The sequence below is a fragment of the Glandiceps talaboti genome, chromosome 16 (genome assembly GCF_964340395.1).
Source record: "Glandiceps talaboti chromosome 16, keGlaTala1.1, whole genome shotgun sequence".
In the NCBI taxonomy this organism is placed as follows: domain Eukaryota; kingdom Metazoa; phylum Hemichordata; class Enteropneusta; family Spengelidae; genus Glandiceps; species Glandiceps talaboti.
The window spans coordinates 20,767,645-20,789,901 of record NC_135564.1 but is presented as its reverse complement, the minus strand read 5'-3'; the positions used below and the strand labels follow the sequence as shown (position 1 = coordinate 20,789,901).

At 34.3% G+C, this 22,257-nt stretch overlaps 1 protein-coding gene across 2 annotated transcripts in view; it reads right to left on the bottom strand.

Annotated features, from left to right (window-relative positions):
• Positions 1 to 22,257, bottom strand: part of LOC144447525 (proline-serine-threonine phosphatase-interacting protein 2-like) — a 41,818-nt gene that overhangs the window by 4,760 nt on the left and 14,801 nt on the right. For both annotated transcript variants that reach the window (XM_078137571.1, XM_078137572.1), the window contains exons 3-10: positions 21,234 to 21,308; positions 19,897 to 20,101; positions 11,314 to 11,412; positions 7,443 to 7,488; positions 4,369 to 4,448; positions 2,900 to 2,998; positions 1,523 to 1,619; positions 97 to 351 (exon numbers count right to left, since the gene is read on the bottom strand). In XM_078137571.1, coding sequence (XP_077993697.1) covers positions 97 to 351; positions 1,523 to 1,619; positions 2,900 to 2,998; positions 4,369 to 4,448; positions 7,443 to 7,488; positions 11,314 to 11,412; positions 19,897 to 20,101; positions 21,234 to 21,308 — 956 coding nt within the window. The remainder of the gene's footprint in view (positions 1 to 96; positions 352 to 1,522; positions 1,620 to 2,899; positions 2,999 to 4,368; positions 4,449 to 7,442; positions 7,489 to 11,313; positions 11,413 to 19,896; positions 20,102 to 21,233; positions 21,309 to 22,257) is intronic.

Below are 22,257 nucleotides of genomic sequence, written 5' to 3'. Positions count from 1 at the left end.
AGATAGGTTTCACACAATATCTATATGTATTCATGAACAAAGATTCCATGAACATAATTTCACATATATAAAAACAAAACAGTAAACAGGACTTACCAATCTCAGTATCTATAAGTCGTTGATGAGTGGTATTTCGTCCAGGAACTGCTGGCAATGTTCCACGTGGTATGGCTATATTATGCGTTTGTCTTCCTGGACCGATTGTCTGTGAATTACTGGGTAAGGGTAATGGCTCGGGTGGTCTCCGTGATGTAGCAGACATTTGACGACTTTTACTCATAATGGATCCCTCCCTAGTAGTAGACCTGGCATTGATTTTGGTTTCATAATAGTTCGCATAATGAATTTGAGCTGAAACACAAAATACAAAACTTGACAGATAAGGTTGCCGTCATGGCATGTGACAATTTAGTTCTTATCTGCAATGCTTACTAGTGGTGATTTGGCATCCCTATACCACATATTTTGTTCTGGTTTTATTTTAATAAAAAGAAATCATTAAAAAAAACCATTTTTTATACTATGTGTCATGGCTTTTAGTTTCCATAAGTCATGTATGAAACTATCTGATAACATGCACTTTTAACTGTAGTCTCTGTTGCAGTAGTTTTCCTGTCTTGTTATTTATTTAGAACAATTATAGTCAAAGAATAAAACTACATTTGAATCTCTCGTAATACCTTGTTATAGATGTTCTACTATCTGTATGTTTGAAATGGTCTACTCCAGAATGTAAAGTATTGAATATAGATATTTGTGTGCAATGCCTTGTACTGGGTCTATCAGAGTCTGTGTACAATATTATGGTCTTACCTGGTTTATCAGAGTCAGACATCTGTGTACAATATTATGGTCTTACCTGGTTTATTAGAGTCAGATATCTGTGTATAATATTATGGTCTTACCTGGTTTATCAGAGTCAGATATCTGTGTACAATATTATGGTCTTACCTGGTTTATCAGAGTCAGACATCTGTGTACAATATTATAATGGTCTTACCTGGTTTATTAGAGTCAGATATCTCTGTGTACAATATTATGGTCTTACCTGGTTTATCAGAGTCAGATATCTGTGTACAATAGTATGGTTTTACCTCAGCCTGGTTTATCAGAGTCAGACATCTGTGTACAATATTATGGTCTTACCTGGTTTATCAGAGTCAGACATCTCTGTGTACAATATTATGGTCTTACCTGGTTTATCAGAGTCAGATATCTGTGTATAATATTATGGTCTTACCTGGTTTATTAGAGCCAGTTCCTTTTTCAGCAATAAAATGGTCTTACCTGGTTTATTAGAGCCAGTTCTTTTCTCAGCAATATTATGGTCTTACCTGGTTTATCAGAGTCAGACATCTCTGTGTACAATATTATGGTCTTACCTGGTTTATTAGAGTCAGACATCTCTGTGTACAATATTATGGTCTTACCTGGTTTATTAGAGTCAGACATCTGTGTACAATATTATGGTCTTACCTGGTTTATTACAGCCAGACATCCATGTACAATATTATGGTCTTACCTGGTTTATTAGAGCCAGTTCCTTTTTCAGCAATAAAATGGTCTAAGTCTTTATTTTCATCACACATCTCTAAAACTTTTCTAACATCTTCATACATCTAGAAAAAATAAAAATCACCAATGTTAGATTATATTTTCTAAACAATTAAAAGTATGATACATTACACTATATGGTCATGATATTGTCAACCTTACACAAGAAGTTTTACATATCCAGATATAAACAAATCACACACACACACGCATGCACGCACGCATGTACACCCGCACGCGCGCGCGCACACACACACACACACACAAACACACAGACAGACACACACACACACACACCCACACACACACACACAGAGACACACACACACATACATACATACATACATACATACATACATACATACATACATACATACATACATACATACATACATACATACATACATACATACATACATACATACATACATACATACATACATACATACATACATACATACATACATACATACATACATACTTTTTGGTAAGACTTTTACAGAAACTATAGAAATATAATAATAGACTAAGTTCAACTATTTATGAGATTTATCTGGTGGATACTGTCCCCCACCTCCTCATACAAAACTGTCAAGTAACAAGTTATAGTCCACCACGTTGATTTCACCACGTTGATTTCAGCTAAAGATATAATATAATATCATTGCTACTATACTTATTAGCATATGGCACTTGGTTGGTTGGTTCAATGGTTGGTTGGTTGGTTGGTTGGTTGGTAGGTTGGGTGGGTGGGTGGATTGTTGGTTGGTTAGTAGGTAGATTGAATGGGTAGTTGTTTGATAGGTTGGTTTGTTGGTGGAAGGGTGGGTGGGTGGGTGAGTTGGTTGGTTGGTTGGTTAGAATGTATTCATCATGGTCACATGTTAATAGTTGTCTGTTCAGAATCTATACATTGTCACTTTGAGTCCTGCTGCTGTCATTGAACAGCTAAGTCCTTGGGCAAGGTTTGACACATGATTCCCCAATACACCAAGCCGTATAATTGTATACAGGACTGAATTCTCTGTCTCTCGGGTGGGGTGGGGTGGGGGGGGGATTATTTGTAAATGGGTAAAACTTGGTACATGCAATAGCATTTTACCTCATGCTAGAGGGTCAAAACAGAACAAAAAGGTTGACTTATTCTCACATGTGTCTTTAGTCATGCATGTGAAGCATGTGAAATGGAAGTCACGGTGTCGACCAAGAAATTGATTGTTCGTTGTGTAGATCTGAGCCAGGAACAATTACATATACATATACAGGATTATGAACACAACATGCTTTATTGTGGAAGGCACTTTAAATACTCTAGACTAATAATATTATAATAAAACTGACTTACATTGTCATCTTTACAACAATATGCTGATCCAATGTTGGTCTGGATCCATAATTCATTTCTAAGAAATCGAATTCGTTCTTCCTCTAATGCTTGAAAAACCTGATAGAAAAGAGAAGATGTAAAAGTAATTTTACTAGAATATTCAAGTAAACAGCTCCCTCTAGTGATCAGGTTAGGAATGGTTTCATGGTCAGGAATATATTACAAATTAAGGTTTCAATCTCACTTAGTCCATAAGATGTGTTTTATTAATGAGTGTCAAATATTCACTTAGTATTACATATGAGAAAGTAACTTAACTAGCCATATACCAAATATTCTCTATAACTATACAGAGAATGTCAACAAACAAAGTAACTTAACTAGCTATATACCAAATATTCTCTATAACTATACAGAGAATGTCAACAAACAAAGTAACTTAATTAGCTATATACCAAACATTCTCTATAACTATACAGAGAATGTCAGCAAACAAAGTAACTTAATTAGCTATATACCAAATATTCTCTATAACTATACAGAGAATGTCAGCAAACAAAGTAACTTAACTAGATATATACCAAATATTCTCTATAACTATACAGAGAATGTCAGCAAACAAAGTAACTTAACTAGCTATATACCAAATATTCTCTATAACTATGCAGAGAATGTCAGCAAACAAAGTAACTTAATTAGCCATATACCAAATATTCTCTATAACTATACAGAGAATGTCAACAAACAAAGTAACTTAATCAGCCATATACCAAATATTCTCTATAACTATACAGAGAATGTCAGCAAACAAAGTAACTTAATCAGCCATATACCAAATATTCTCTATAACTATACAGAGAATGTCAGCAAACAAAGTAACTTAATTAGCCATATACCAAATATTCTCTATAACTATACAGAGAATGTCAGCAAACAAAGTAACTTAATTAGCCATATACCAAATATTCTCTATAACTATACAGAGAATGTCAGCAAACAAAGTAACTTAATCAGCCATATACCAAATATTCTCTATAACTATACAGAGAATGTCAACAAACAAAGTAACTTAATTAGCCATATACCAAATATTCTCTATAACTATACAGAGAATGTCAGCAAACAAAGTAACTTAATCAGCCATATACCAAATATTCTCTATAACTATACAGAGAATGTCAGCAAACAAAGTAACTTAATTAGCTATATACCAAATATTCTCTATAACTATACAGAGAATGTCAGCAAACAAAGTAACTTAATTAGCCATATACCAAATATTCTCTATAACTATACAGAGAATGTCAACAAACAAAGTAAAAAAACAAATCAACAAACTACAGGTACATGTATATATAGAATTGTTAAGGGTACTCTAAATAGTGTATTGCGGCAATTTTCTTGAAATTTGTGTTCATTAGTTCCATACTTTGCTATTTGTATTGTGTATACACACACTTTTGTAAACTTTAAGATTCTACACTCACCACACAACCCTGAGCAAATTCCTTTTCCCATCTCTGTCTGGCATCTTCTAAGTGTTCTACAGATCTATGATAAGCTGAATCTAAACAGGTAAACAAAACTTAAAATATTGATGGCCCTGTGTAGGCAAATACTGTATAAAGGTAATGATATGATGTGATAATTGATATGATATGATGTGATATGAAGTGACGTGATACAGTATATATGATATATATGATATGATATACATGATATGATATATATAATATGATACGATATGATATATATATCATATGATAAGATACAATATATGATACAATATGATATGATACGATATGATATGATACAACATGATGCGATACAATACTATATGATATGATATGATACAATACAGTATATGAAACAATACAATACAATATGATACGATGTGATATATGATACAATATATGATAAGATACAATATGATACAATATGATACGATACAATACGATATGATATAATATGATACAATACGATACAATATGATTTGATACAGTACAATATGATACAATATGATACGATACGATATAATACGATACAATATGATATAATATATGATACGATATGATACGATACAATATGATACAATACAATATGATATAAGATACATTAGAAATGCATTACATAGAGAGGATGGCGATAGAAGTACATGGGTAAGTACAGTTAAGTTTGCAAAGGGTTGAAGTAATTGGCTCTTCCACAATGAATGTCAAATTCGAGACAAGCATAGCAGTGTTCTCTAAGCACTCAGAAAAGGGAAGTATTTTCATCAAGTTTGGGTTCTGGAGAGTTAATTCATGATTTCACATCACATAGTTTTCACTTGGTTGCCAAGAAACATCAAATTGAAAAGTTTTTTCACCTCTACCATTCTCTCAGTGGACAAGTGTTACTTCATGAGTATCAGCAGACATACATATGTATTAGATGAACACTGAATATTCATGACTATGTATCTGAAGGAAATAAGCACAGATGAGTCACAAATATTCATGACTAGCTGAAGGTAATAAGCACTATGGAGTAATGAATATTCATGACTACGTATGTGAAGGAAATAAGCACTAAGGAGTCATGAATATTCACTGTACATCTATATAGATATGCATATCTGCTGATACCCATGATATAACACTGGACCACTGAGGGAACAGAAGAGAACAAGTCATTGAAAATGACATTAGTCCCCATTATGATTGGGTTTTAAGGAACTGGCAGTTTATGTTGTCATTTTCAAACCTGGTTAATGTTGTTTGGCCTCATACATTTTGTTTTTGATATCACTACTCTGTTCAAGCATGTCTGAGTTATGGCTTTGGACATGAAAACTGCGCCAACAAATTGGCTGCCAGGCAGCCATATCGAATTGTACCACGACAACAATGAATATGCACGTTTGTCACAGAACACTGTGCTAATACCAACTTTGAATGAGATGTGTTCAAGCATGTCTGAGTTATGGCTTTGGACATGGAAAATTCACAAACAAAATGGCTGCCAGGCAGCCATATTGGATTGTATCACGACAACAATGAATATGCACATGTAAATCATAGAACACTGTCCTAATACCAACTTTGAACGAGATCTGTTCAAGCATGACTGAGTTATGGCTTTGGACATGGAAAATTCGCAAACAAAATGGCTGCTAGGCAGCCATATTGGATTGTATCACGACGAAAATGGATATGCACATACATGTCATAGAACACTGTGCTAATACCAACTTTGAATGAGATCTGTTCAAGCATGTCTGAGTTATGGCTTTGGACATGGAAAATTCGCAAACAAAATGGCTGCCAGGCAGCCATATTGGATCATATCACGGCAACAACGAATATGGACATGTATGTCGTATAACACTGTCCTAATAGCAACTTTAAATGAGATCTGTTCACGCATGTCTGAGTTATGGCTTTGGACAGGGAAAATTCGCAAACAAAATGGCTGCTAGGCGGCCATATTGGATCGTATCATAAAACAAATTGACGTGCATATGTATGCCATAGTATGTTGCCCCTGTAACAAGTTTGAAAAAAATCGGCCCAGGCAACTCCAAGAAACGGATGCAGACGGACGAACGGACGGACGGACGGACATACGGTCCAAACCAATATAAAGTCCCCGTCCGGACTTCGTCCGGTGGGGACTAAAAAACATTAAAATTTGTTGTGTCTTGGCAAACAAGTGGAATATATGTGATGTGAAATCATGAAATGAATCTCCAAAACTCAAACTTTATAAAAATACCTTTTATTTGTTGATCGTCGCTAAAACTGTCCCATGTCATTTCTGTGCTCCAGCTTAGGCCTAAAAAAAATGTTTGGTTCCGGTTACCCGACCCCACCTACTTTTTAACTGACGGCCCTAAACATCTTTTTACGTATTTGAGAAAAAATAAAATAAAATTCACGAAAATTATGAAGTCTTGGGAGAAATAACAGATGCAGAAACTGACATCAACTTCAAAAGACAATATCAAACTGTTCTTCCAATCTGTAATGGTTGTACATCTGATGAGAAGAAACCAATAACACAGAGACCATATCGAAAACGATGGAAAACATATTACCTGAACTAGAAACTACCCACCCCCACCTATTCTAAAGTTGAACGTAATCGAAACCACACATTTTTTTTTAGGCCTAACAGGAATGGAACTAATTTCATATTGTTTCATATGTTAAAAGGTACATGCTGTCTGACACATCAATTTCACTTTCCACGAGTCTAAAGATTAGCCAATATGATTATTAAGTGTAACTGCCTGCTCTGGCCTTCAACTTGGAACAGTGAAAGTACTCATACATCCAAAAATTGAGCATTGGGAAAGACATTGCCTTTTTATTTTAAGATATCATAATAAAAATAATGCCATAAATGTTTTGACATTTTGGTTTTGTATATAATGTCATAAATGGTCAACATTACAAATGGCCATTATATATTTTAGATTCAACAATATGTTGAGAAAACAAAACATATGATAAACTTAAATCAATGTTACACTTTTTAAAATTATTTCCATACATGAATTTAAAGGTTGTCTCCTTACCTGCTTGTTCAGATTGTAACTTAGCTTTATCTCTTTTGTTATTTAACTGCAAATAAAAAGATCAGAATTAATGAACACCAGTCACTCAAAGTCTGTTAAACTTTGAACTACTAGTACATATGAATTACCCGTACATGTACATAGGAACTACCAGTACATGTACATAGGAACTACCAGTACATGTACATAGGAACTATCAGTACATGTACATAGGAACTACCAGTACATGTACATAGGAACTACCAGTACATGTACATAGGAACTACCAGTACATGTACATAGGAACTACCATATACATGTACATAGGAACTACCAGTACATGTACATAGGAACTACCAGTACATGTACATAGGAACTACCATATACATGTACATAGGAACTACCAGTACATGTACATAGGAACTACCAGTACATGTACATAGGAACTACCAGTACATGTACATAGGAACTACCATATACATGTACATAGGAACTACCAGTACATGTACATAGGAACTACCAGTACATGTACATAGGAACTACCATATACATGTACATAGGAACTACCAGTACATGTACATAGGAACTACCAGTACATGTACATAGGAACTACCAGTACATGTACATAGGAACTACCAGTACATGTACATAGGAACTACCAGTACATGTACATAGGAACTACCAGTACATGTACATAGGAACTACCAGCACATGTACATAGGAACTACAAGTACACGTACATAGGAACTACCAGTACATGTACATAGGAACTACCAGTACATGTACATAGGAACTACCAGCACATGTACATAGGAACTACCAGCACATGTACATAGGAACTACCAGTACATGTACATAGGAACAACCAGTACATGTACATAGGAACTACCAGTACATGTACATAGGAACTACCAGTACATGTACATAGAAACTACCAGTACATGTACAAAGGAACTACCAGTACATGTACATAGGAACTACCAGCACTTGTACATAGGAACTACCAGTACATGTACATAGGAACTACCAGTACATGCACATAGGAACTACCAGTACATGTACATAGGAACTACCAGTACATGTACATAGAAACTACCAGTACATGTACAAAGGAACTACCAGTACATGTACATAGGAACTACCAGTACATGTACATAGGAACTACCAGTACATGTACATAGGAACTACCAGTACATGTACATAGGAACTACCAGTACATGTACATAGGAACTACCATATACATGTACATAGGAACTACCAGTACATGTACATAGGAACTACCAGTACATGTACATAGGAACTACCATATACATGTACATAGGAACTACCAGTACATGTACATAGGAACTACCAGTACATGTACATAGGAACTACCAGTACATGTACATAGGAACTACCAGCACATGTACATAGGAACTACAAGTACACGTACATAGGAACTACCAGTACATGTACATAGGAACTACCAGTACATGTACATAGGAACTACCAGCACATGTACATAGGAACTACCAGCACATGTACATAGGAACTACCAGTACATGTACATAGGAACAACCAGTACATGTACAAAGGAACTACCAGTACATGTACAAAGGAACTACCAGTACATGTACATAGGAACTACCAGTACATGTACATAGGAACTACCAGTACATGTACATAGGAACTACCAGTACATGTACATAGGAACTACCAGCACATGTACATAGGAACTACCAGCACATGTACATAGGAACTACCAGTACATGTACATAGGAACTACCAGTACATGTACATAGGAACTACCAGTACATGTACATAGGAACTACCAGTACATGTACATAGGAACTACCAGCACATGTACATAGGAACTACCAGTACATGTACATAGGAACTACCAGTACATGTACATAGGAACTACCAGTACATGTACATAGGAACTACCAGTACATGTACATAGGAACTACCAGTACATGTACATAGGAACTACCAGTACATGTACATAGGAACTACCAGTACATGCACATAGGAACTACCAGTACATGTACAAAGGAACTACCAGTACACGTACATAGGAACTACAAGTACACGTACATAGGAACTACCAGTACATGTACATAGGAACTACCAGTACATGTACATAGGAACTACCAGTACATGTACATAGGAACTACCAGTACATGCACATAGGAACTACCAGTACATGTACAAAGGAACTACCAGTACATGTGCATAGGAACTACAAGTACACGTACATAGGAACTACCAGTACATGTACATAGGAACTACCAGTACATGTACAAAGGAACTACCAGTACATGTACATAGGAACTACCAGTACATGTACATAGGAACTACCAGTACATGTACATAGGAACTACCAGTACATGTACATAGGAACTACCAGTACATGTACATAGGAACTACCAGCACATGTACATAGGAACTACCAGTACATGTACAAAGGAACTACCAGTACATGTGCATAGGAACTACCAGTACATGTACATAGGAACTACCAGTACACGTACATAGGAACTACCAGTACATGTACATAGGAACTACCAGTACACGTACAAAGGAACTACCAGTACATGTACATAGGAACTACCAGTACACGTACATAGGAATTACCAGTACATGTACATAGGAACTACCAGTACATGTACATAGGAACTACCAGTACATGTACATAGGAACTACCAGTATATGTACATAGGAACTACCAGTACATGTACATAGTCATTACATCAAATATCTTGAACAGTAAAATAAAGTTACTATGGAATGGTAAATTGGAAATGAATGTAATGTTTGGATCCATCTACTATAGACCTTGATAATGATTTAATTATTTAGGGTTAATTTTATTATCCTGTTCATTCTTGGAACCATGAATAATATATATCCTCTAAAAATATTTTGATATACTGACAGATATGCAGCACAAAAATATGAGTTCCAGATCAAAATTAACAATATCAGAAAACAAAACTGCACGAATCACAGATTTTCATCTTACATTTTAGTCAGAACACAGTTATCAATATTCAATTTGATAGACAAAACTGACAGAGAAGTTTTTTATCTTTGCAATATACACCATCACTTGATGGTTGCTATGGGTTTGGTCTTGTTGCTAGGCATATTTGCACACTAATTGGAATGATTATTCACTTGCCTAACCAATCCCTGTAGTTATCTTTGCAATAAATGCCAAATGGTCATGGTTGCTATGACCAGTTGTGTCAATTTGTCTTGAACAATATCTGCTGAATAACACCTTTAGAAACATTCCCAAGAGATGAGATTTTTAGACCTAATTTGCATATCGCCAATGGGATCATGTTGTGAATACACTTTCATCTACACAATATTACATTCCTATTAAATTTCAGCCTAATCTGCTAGGTAGTTTTGGAATCATAGATTTTTGACCAAAAACACATATTTCTAGCCTAATTTGTATATCACTGATGGGGTCATCATGTAGTGAACAATTCTTTATCTACTTAGCACCCCTAAGAACGTTCCCACCAAATTTCAGACAGATCTGCTCAGTGCAAATGTAGTTTTTGAAGTGTTTTTTAAACCAAAAATCACATTTTTCCCATATCACACCGGTGCAGTGGTAAGATCATTTTGATTTGAACAATTTTCCAACTAGACATCAAAGGTAATACACCCACCAAATATCATGGCAATCGGTCCAGCAGTTTTTGATTTTTTAAGTTGTTTACACACACACACACACACACACACACACACACACACACACACACACACACACACACAGGCAGGCAGACAGACAGACAGACAGACAGACAGACAGACAGACATTTTTCCATGCACTACTCAACCTTAGAATTTCAGTTGTACTAAAAAACTATGTATAAAAGTTAAATTCTACCTTTTCTAGTTGTTTTTGTTCAACAGTAAATCTGGACTTCAATGCAACATCTTCTGCTTGGTCAGCTTCTCTGCAGGATTTTTCATATGCTTTCTTACACTGCAATTATAACACAAAAGTCATCACAGATAGTTGCACAATACTGATGAACTATTCTAGAATAACAAAAACTTGCAATGGGGATATTGCACCTCAAAATACAATGACTTGGTAAGCAATGTGGATACTGCAACCTAATATACAATGACTTAATTGGCAATTACTGTGGGTACAGCAACACAAAATGAAATGACTTAGTATGCAATGCCTGTATTGCAACTCAAAATACAATGACTTGGCAAGCAAAGTGGGTACTGCAACCTAATATACAATGACTTGATAATCACTATGGGTACAGCAACTCAAAATGAAATGACTTACATGTAGTATGCAATGTGGGTATGGCAATGACTGTAAGCAATGCAGGAACTGCAACTCAAGTCAAAATACAATGACTTGGAAAGCTGTAGGTATTGCAACTCAAAATACAATGACTTGGCAATCACTGCAGGAACTACAACTCAAAGTGCAATGACCGTAAGCAATGCAGGTATTGAATCTCATACAATGCACTTTAATGTAGTCATCCATTGAATAGCGCCCTCTGGTGGTAATTTCTGTCACTGAGGAAAGGAAATGGCAAATTTGTTTAATTTAAATTGGCGTTATAATAGAAATGTAGCATGTATATTACTGAAATTTAATAACATGCTTAGGCCAAATAAAAAAAGTTGTTTGGTTCCAGTTACCCAACCCCACCTAGTTTTTCATGCCGACCCTAAACTTTTTTTTAACATATTCGAGAAAAATAATAAAATTGCGAAAATCATGAAGTCTCGCAAGAAATAGTGGGTGCAGAAACTGACATCAACTTAGAAAGACAATATAAAACTATTCTTCCAATCTGTAATGGCTGTACATCTGATAGGAAGAAATAAACAACACAGAGACCATTTAGAAAACAATGGAAAACCTGAACTAGAGACTCACACAAAAAAAAATGTAATAAAATATAATAAAAAATCTACCTACCCCACCTATATTAAAATTGAATGTAATCGGAACAACACAATTTTTATTTTTTATGCCTCATTAGATTTCAGTTGTGTTTTATCATAACATTCTCTAGATATCAGAAACATACATGTAGACTAGTTTGTCAGAACCATTCTCTTGTAATGTCAGTATCTTTTTCTGTCTGTATTCTACTGAAATCTACCTCCTGTGAATAGATATTTCAGAATTCACTTCCTGAACAAGAAGTTTAATTTGTCAAACATCAAACACTGATATCCAATTGCTACAAAATGAAATATTCCAGTAAAATAAAGTTCACACATGCAAACACAAATTGCAAGTACTGAAAGTACAAGATAGCATCATGGCTTTTGGTTTCATGTACAAGTCATACAGTTGTGTCTTTTTTTTACACCTACACAATTTCAAGAAAATTAAAATGTCTAGTAACTAAACTGGGCTTGTCAAGTGAAAATAACTATGAAAGAACTAAATTGTCAATTTGTTTCATGAAGGAAAAGTTCAATAGGATATACTACCTCATAAATCTACTAATAATGTCTCACTGATGTGTTTCCATGACAACAAAGCTAAAATTGGGATAAGTCAAAAGGAGAAAAATTACAATGTAGTCACATTGGTATAGTAGGAGAAAACTACACTGCATCTATCTACAGTACAATGTATTACTAAATAATTAATTGTTGAAGCCCTGCATGAAAATCCATGGCAACTTGGAAACCATGATGAGTAATAAGCACCTCGCCATGGCAACTTGGAAGCCATGTGAATAATAAGCACCTCACCATGGCAACTTGAAATCAAACTTTAACAAGAGTAACTCACTGTATGTAAACATGTGAAGCTTAGAGTGTCGAATTAAGGTAATGATACTATGGAGAAGGTTTTTGTCTGTGTTTAATATCCAATCAGTCATTGGTTTATATGATATCATGGATGTATTTAATAGTGTGCCTTGTACACCGTACATCTATGGTGAGATTGACTCTTTTCCCTTCTTTTCTCATCAAGTTATCATTTTTACAGAAGTAAAGAAAATAATCCTGTAATGAACAACTGTCATAAACAGAGCAGAATATGTTTTCTGTGAGCGTCAAAGGGACTGCAACTATTCCTATGTAATATATGTATAACATTCAGTTACATCAACCAGTCAAATTTATAACATTCAGTTACATCAACCAGTCAAATTTATAACATTCAGTTACATCAACCAGTCAAATTTATAACATTCAGTTACATCAACCAGTCAAATTTATAACATTCAGTTACATCAACCAGTCAAATTTATAACATTCAGTTACATCAACCAGTCAAATGTATAACATTCAGTTACATCAACCAGTCAAATTCATTTCCTCATTTGGTCTGGTATCTATGAATCAAAGTTGTCATTCCTTATTGGTACTTGATGTCATATTTATCACCACGACAATCATAAAATAATAAAAATATGTACCTGCACTAAACCAAAACTTAGATATGAATACAAATGGCTTAATTCTGTATACAATACCAACATGTATATTAAGCACACAACATAAGTAGGTACTCTTAAATACTTTTGTCAGGTTGGTAAAACATAACACTTTGTTCTTGTATCACACAACCAAGGACTCTAATTACAAGTAACAACCTAATAAACAGGTAAAACATTTCTTGTACATGGCAAGTAATTAGAACTCTTGGTCATGATACAAGAACTTATTATTACAGTATATTTTATTGATGTTTTTACTATGGAGACATCAGTGAAATAAGACTCTGTGCTATAAGTAGAATTTTACAATGGAGACATCAGTGAAATAAGACTGTGTGCTATAACTAGAATTTTACAATGGAGACATCAGTGAAATAAGACTGTGTGCTATAACTAGAATTTTACAATGGAGACATCAGTCAAATTAGACTGTGTGCTATAACTAGAATTTTACAATGGAGACATCAGTCAAATTAGACTGTGTGCTATAACTAGAATTTTATAATGGAGACATCAGTGAAATAAGACTCTGTGCTATAACTAGAATTTTACAATGGAGGCATCAGTCAAATTAGACTGTGTGCTATAACTAGAATTTTACAATGGAGACATCAGTGAAATAAGACTCTGTGCTATAACTAGAATTTTACAATGGAGACATCAGTGAAATAAGACTCTGCTATAACTAGAATTTTACAATGGAGGCATCAGTGAAATAAGACTGTGTGCTATAACTAGAATTTTACAATGGAGACATCAGTGAAATAAGACTGTGCTATAACTAGAATTTTACAATGGAGGCATCAGTGAAATAAGACTCTGTGCTATAACTAGAATTTTACAATGGAGGCATCAGTGAAATAAGACTGTGTGCTATAACTAGAATTTTACAATGGAGACATCAGTGAAATAAGACTGTGTGCTATAACTAGAATTTTACAATGGAGACATCAGTGAAATAAGACTCTGCTATAACTAGAATTTTACAATGGAGGCATCAGTGAAATAAGACTGTGTGCTATAACTAGAATTTTACAATGGAGACATCAGTGAAATAAGACTCTGCTATAACTAGAATTTTACAATGGAGACATCAGTAACTAGAATTTTACAATGGAGACATCAGTGAAATAAGACTGTGTGCTATAACTAGAATTTTACAATGGAGGCATCAGTGAAATAAGACTGTGTGCTATAACTAGAATTTTACAATGGAGGCATCAGTGAAATAAGACTGCTATAACTAGAATTTTACAATGGAGACATCAGTGAAATAAGACTCTGTGCTATAACTAGAATTTTACAATGGAGACATCAGTGAAATAAGACTCTGTGCTATAACTAGAATTTTACAATGGAGGCATCAGTCAAATTAGACTGTGCTATAACTAGAAATTTACGGAATCAGACTCTTTTTAAGGAGAGGTAAAGTTGCACATATGTTAGTAAATACTCGCCTGTAATTAGAAGCATGAGGTGTTTTACTGTACAGAGAAATTCATCAATTGATATTGTTAGCGCTATGCCATGTTTTAAGACTTTACTTGGTCAAATTATGTGTTTTCACTTTTCACTCAAGTTTAAGTGTTTATATTACATTGTATTATACGTTGTTTTTATTTTAGGTGTTAATTTTTTGTTTGGAAATAATTAAATAAACATAACAATGTAATAATGTCTGATTTGTTTGTATTGAAACTGGAATTGAAACTAAAATTAAATATTAATGTCAATATGACTTGAGTTATAATGATAAGACATGTATTCTTCTTTCCAAACATACTTCTTCATTCTACCATTCTACAAACTATACAAATGACACATCGTCAAGGGTAATTGTAATGACAACTTTCAGTTTTCTATTTATTGGCAGTAGCTAAACCAAACAATTTAACAGTTGACTTATTGATAACTAACTAAACCAGACAATTTAACAGTTGACTTATTGATAACTATCTAAACCAAACAATTTAACAGTTGACTTATTGATAATAGCTAAACCAAACAATGTAACAGTTGACTTATTGATAGTAGCTAAACCAAACAATTTAACAGTTGACTTATTGGTAGTAGCTAAACCAGACAATTTAACAGTTGACTTATTGATAGTAGCTAAACCAAACAATTTAACAGTTGACTTATTGGTAGTAGCTAAACCAAACAATTTAACAGTTGACTTATTGATAACTAGCTAAGGGAAGAAGTCCATTTCAAGTTGCCGGTACCGCAGGCGGTTCCCGCGGGAATCCAAACCCTCCCGTACCGCCGGCGGTTTTACCGCTTTGTTACCGTGCATATTCATGAGAAACTCATTACCGCTTGACATGGCATAATGAATTCAGTGTGAATAGGGTACCTGAATATTAATCAGATCGTTGTTTCTGGTCGGTCCCGCGGGAACCGCGGGAACCTCGGTTTCTTCCTCAATACAAAGAGTTTTTAGACAGTAAAAAGTTACTGTCTATGGTTCTATGAGAATACAATAAAATGGCGATAATAAAGATAATATAGATGTGTATAAGCCAAACGTTTATGGTAGGGGTAAAAATATGCTCGTTTTATATGATCGTATAAATTCACTGCAAGTAATGTTACAATTGGTTAACTGCGACCATGGATGTCTCACTAATACATCCATGCTGCGACGTACGTTAAAAATCATCAGACGATTTCGAGTCAAGAATAAACATTGCCATACAAATCAAGTTTATTGGAACATAAATCAATTTGTGATGAAAAGTCAGACACAACTGCTTTCATTCTTCGATCGCAGCGTGCATGCAGTGTGATCGAATAGTGGAACAGCAGGCTTTGTTAAAAATACGACAGTCTATGGTGACAACAATTAGTCTTTAGTTGAGAAGTTATGACGATAAAAAAAGTTTTAGAAACAAATGATGTACATCTACATGTACATTGTCAAGCGAGTACAAAAAAAGACATGCACGAAAAATGTCAGTCGAAACGGGTGATTTATTCGAAGAATACCAGTCGATACGACACTACGTTTTCATATCGTTATTAAAACCATCCCCATCGACGTTTGGTACAAAAAAAATATTGGGCGGCATAGGGCAATAAAAAGGTGCATCAAGGTGAATGCCGCGTGTTAATTGATATAATGTATTATTTGAGTGTGCCTAAGGAACATAGTGTGAAACGGACCACATACTCATATAATTAAACCCTCCGTATCAAAGTGTAGTAAGAGGTTGTAAACGACTAATTAATTGTCCAGCAATTAGTCTTTAGTTGAGAGGTGTGACCGAAATCAAATAGTTATGACAATAAAACAGTATTAGACACACATGATGTACATGTACACGCGAGTAGAAAAAAAGGCATGTACAAAAATTTGTCAGTCGAAATGTGCAACTATTTCATACACAAAGTCTTCGGGTGGCCATGGCTGCGACGATTTGGTCTCGTGTAACCTCATGATTTATCAGATATTCCTTTCTGAAGTATGTACAACCTAAAGTAAAGCAGTTACGTTTTATTATAAGGGCAGTTTTCATTTCCTTTTACCAAGCGCACATGGCAAGGGGGACGTAACATGACTCCTGACTGACCTTGAAGTAATCATGACGTAGCTACTAGTGTGAACAGATCTGATCGCCACATTTTCGTATCGATGAACACGCCGCGCCATTGCTTATAGACTTTCTGGTGTCGCAGAAGTGTCCTCGCAAGTTTCATGACTATTAAATTGAGTCCAAAATCTTCTTGCAAATTGCAGATTTTATTCGCATTTTACGATTTGGCGAGTGGGCATTATTATTTTAATCATTTATCGATACTGTGACGTGAGGGTTCATGTCGGTACCTGTTTAAGTTGTGTCAGTTTTGAACATCAATCTCAGTGTCTGAACGTCACCCATGTCCCCATTGAGTTCGGTGGTCTACTGAATTCGGAAAAGAAAAACATGCGACAAATCATTGGACCTGCAAAACATCTCCGAATAGCATCGTGTGCGACATGTTTGCGATCTATTGTTCTCTCATGAATAATGAATTTAGGTGTTGTCGGAATAATCAAAGGACATGCCACACAAAAGACTATGGAGATAATGTAGTGGTCCCGGTAACGTCAGTTTCCCGTGTACATACAAGCTCATTACTGACAGCTGAACCCGGTACCGCTGTTACCGCGGTAAAGGTGTGTTTCCCGCGGCAACCGCCCGCGGTACCGGCAACTTGAAATGGACCTCTTCCCTAAACCAAACAATGTAACAGTTGACTTATTGGTAACTAGCTAAACCAAACAATTTAACAGTTGACTTATTGGTAGTAACTAAACCAAACAATTTAACAGTTGACTTATTGGTAGTAGCTAAACCAAACAATTTAACAGTTGACTTATTGATAGTAACTAAACCAAACAATTTAACAGTTGACTTATTGATAACTAACTAAACCAAACAATTTAACAGTTGACTTATTGGTAACTAACTAAACCAAACAATTTAACAGTTGACTTATTGGTAACTAACTAAACCAAACAATTTAACAGTTGACTTATTGATAGTAGCTAAACCAAACAATTTAACAGTTGACTTATTGGTAACTAGCTAAACCAAACAATTTAACAGTTGACTTATTGATAACTATCTAAACCAAACAATTTAACAGTTGACTTATTGGTAGTAGCTAAACCAAACAATGTAACAGTTGACTTATTGATAATAGCTAAACCAAACAATTTAACAGTTGACTTATTGATAGTAACTAAACCAAACAATGTAACAGTTGACTTATTGATAATAGCTAAACCAAACAATTTAACAGTTGACTTATTGATAGTAACTAAACCAAACAATTTAACAGTTGACTTATTGGTAGTAACTAAACCAAACAATGTAACAGTTGACTTATTGATAATAGCTAAACCAAACAATTTAACAGTTGACTTATTGGTAGTAACTAAACCAAACAATTTAACAGTTGACTTATTGGTAGTAGCTAAACCAAACAATTTAACAGTTGACTTATTGGTAGTAACTAAACCAAACAATTTAACAGTTGACTTATTGATAATAGCTAAACCAAACAATTTAACAGTTGACTTATTGGTAGTAACTAAACCAAACAATTTAACAGTTGACTTATTGGTAGTAGCTAAACCAAACAATTTAACAGTTGACTTATTGGTAGTAGCTAAACCAAACAATTTAACAGTTGACTTATTGATAATAGCTAAACCAAACAATTTAACAGTTGACTTATTGATAGTAACTAAACCAAACAATGTAACAGTTGACTTATTGGTAGTAACTAAACCAAACAATTTAACAGTTGACTTATTAATAGTAGCTAAACCAAACAATTTAACAGTTGACTACATGCTTATTTCCTGATAGCAGTAAAGACTGGTGGTTTAAACCAATTATTTGTATCAACATTTACAACTTTTCGAGACATTACACACAATTGTGTCGGGAATGTATGTAAGTACATATTAGGCCTAAACAAATTACCAAAGTCATCATATTAGTATTATTACAAAGGTCTAATACCTATCACTATTGCAGTATAAAGGGCTATTGCACTTACTCTGAAGATCTATCATACTTGTATCATACTTGCAATAAAGAAAATTGTAATAACATTCTTGGAGTCCTGATGACTATAAACTTAAGGAGTGACCAGCAAGAATCTTGTTATCTATAGGTTCAAGCCTTGCTGCTACCATTGTTATCTGGATGACTTCAAATGGAAAGATTTGAGCCATGATTGTGCCCCTTTCAAACCAGCTGTATGGCAAGCTGACAGGATATGGAGGATTTAATCCTGCAAAGGCTTGTATGCTCCCTAGCCTGGAGATGAAGATACATGTACTATAGGGGTGTTGTGGAACAATGGGTTTACTCCAATGGCTTGTAATACTCCCTAGCCTGGAGTTGAAGATAGTATAGGGGTGTTGTGGAACAATGGGTCTACTCCATGGGGTAATGGATTGTTATAATAACGTCATCCACTGTGTAAGACACTTTATAACTACAATTATGAATATACATCATACTTACTCGCATTACGTCATTATAGTGATCTTTCTTCTTTTTCTGGGAATCTGTGACAACATCTTCAATTTTCTTCCTTTTTTCATTTTGCCTGTCCCTAAATTCATGAACTTTCTTGGCTTGGTCTTGAAGTACACTTGACATAGCAACATGAGCTTCTCCCACCTTCTCTGTCTGGACTACATACTGGTCCCATGACCTCTTAAGAGAACTGAATGTATATACAGAATATAGACATTGGTTAGTTGGTACATGTATATTAAGTAACTTTGATTAACCTAGGACTTACATTTTACTATTATCAAACAGTTCAATAAATGACACATTAAATTCCTGGGCAAAGGATCCTGCTGTGTTTATTGTGTCTCTGTTATTGTTAGTCTAGAGTTGAAATATGTCTATCTCTGTGTGTCAAAAACATAATGTCCAATGAATGAAACACCAAGCATACATCATTTTAGCTATATAATGTTTTAGACATTGTAAGTGTGAGTTCTTACCTACAACTATTAGCAAACACATGACATGTTTGTGTTGTGACAAATTAGCAACTACCCGGCAGTATAGAAACAATTCTCTGTGGTTCTTTTTGATAATTTACTTTAGCATACAAATAAAATAAATGAAATGACAATGACAATGACTGATGTCAGTTGAAAGCAATGTCAGTCATATCTCACATAATATTGCCTTAATTATTACCTTGAGTGATTAACAACTTTTAGAAATTCAAATAATAGCATCTAATGAATATACACTACCAGCACATTTAGTGGTGTGACATACGTTCTTTTAAAACACACACATGTCAGAATGATATAAACAAAGTTATCTTCCCTTCGTCTCAAATCAGACAGATTAATCTATTATCCAATCATGTGGGATAATCACTCCATATTACAAATGAAATATCAACTGCATTATGTAAATAATCTCACCTGCCTTTACAAGTATCCTGGTCATATCTACAACATTGATTGTATGGTTGCATTATGTATTATTGAGGTATGTAATAGCAGGGATGTGGTTAAGGGCTAGTAGCCAACAAAAACAGTTGCTTATTCAACAATGTTTTGCCAGGAATTTGTATTTAAAACATTCTTGTATCACCACTAAGCTTACTTTTGAGCAAATTCATGGGTCTTACTTTTAGGATTTATCTCCTACTTTTGCAATTTTACTGTCTACTTTCAAAATTAGTTACATCTAGGGTAAATATACCATCATTCTATATGACATAAACTTCTCATACTAGGAGAGAATTATTTTTCTTGCACACCTTGTAAACAGAAACTGATATAAACAGATTGACTGATATACATGTATCAATCATTATAACTTACCCTATTTCATCCTTACCACCAGAATTACGGGAAAGTCTGATCAATGATTTCCCATATGTGTCTTCGACTTTAGCTCTGTAGAAAGATAAAACAAAGTCCAAAATAGTATACCTTCTGAAGTTCAATACAATAGCCATGATTATTTTTCAATATCAAACTTTATTTATCTAAATATTGAGCAATTTGAGGCAATTTGGCATTATGACCACAAAAAAGACAAACTACAACACAAATACTAAATATCACTAAATATCACATTGACTACAATACAAATACAACATTTCACTAAATATCACATTGACTACAATACAAATACAACATTTCACTAAATATCACATTGACTACAATACAAATACAACATTTCACTAAATATCACATTGACTACAATACAAATACAACATTTCACTAAATATCACATTGACTACAATACAAATACAACATTTCACTAAATATCACATTGACTACAATACAAATACAACATTTCACTAAATATCACATTGACTACAACACAAATACAACATTTCACTAAATATCACATTCAACTAAACATCACATTGATGCAAAGACACACTCTCACAACAGATATTAAGATTTCGAAAGGTCATCAAAAGCCACACTGCAGTGGAAATAACAGAAAATGTGTGCTTGTTTGACCTACAAGCGTACATCTGAAACATCTTCCAGATGGAAGCTATCAGATTCTGGTGATAAAACACGACTTCAATGGCTAGAACTGAGTGTGCTTTTCTCAGGACTTGTTGATTAATAAAACAGTGACAGCTGTCTCTATGGTAACTCAATTATTTTAGAGCAAATTGAAACAATCGTTTGTCTTATTTTTTGCACTTTTACTGGTTTCATCTAAATAATGATATCTCATTTCTGCATTGTGTAACATACAATAATACTAGAAAATTGAAAACATTTCTTGTTTACATGCATTGTTTACAATTTCAATTTAGTTGATGATAATTGCTTTCAGTATTAAGTTGTATTTAGATTTTACATGTAGTAATGATTACAC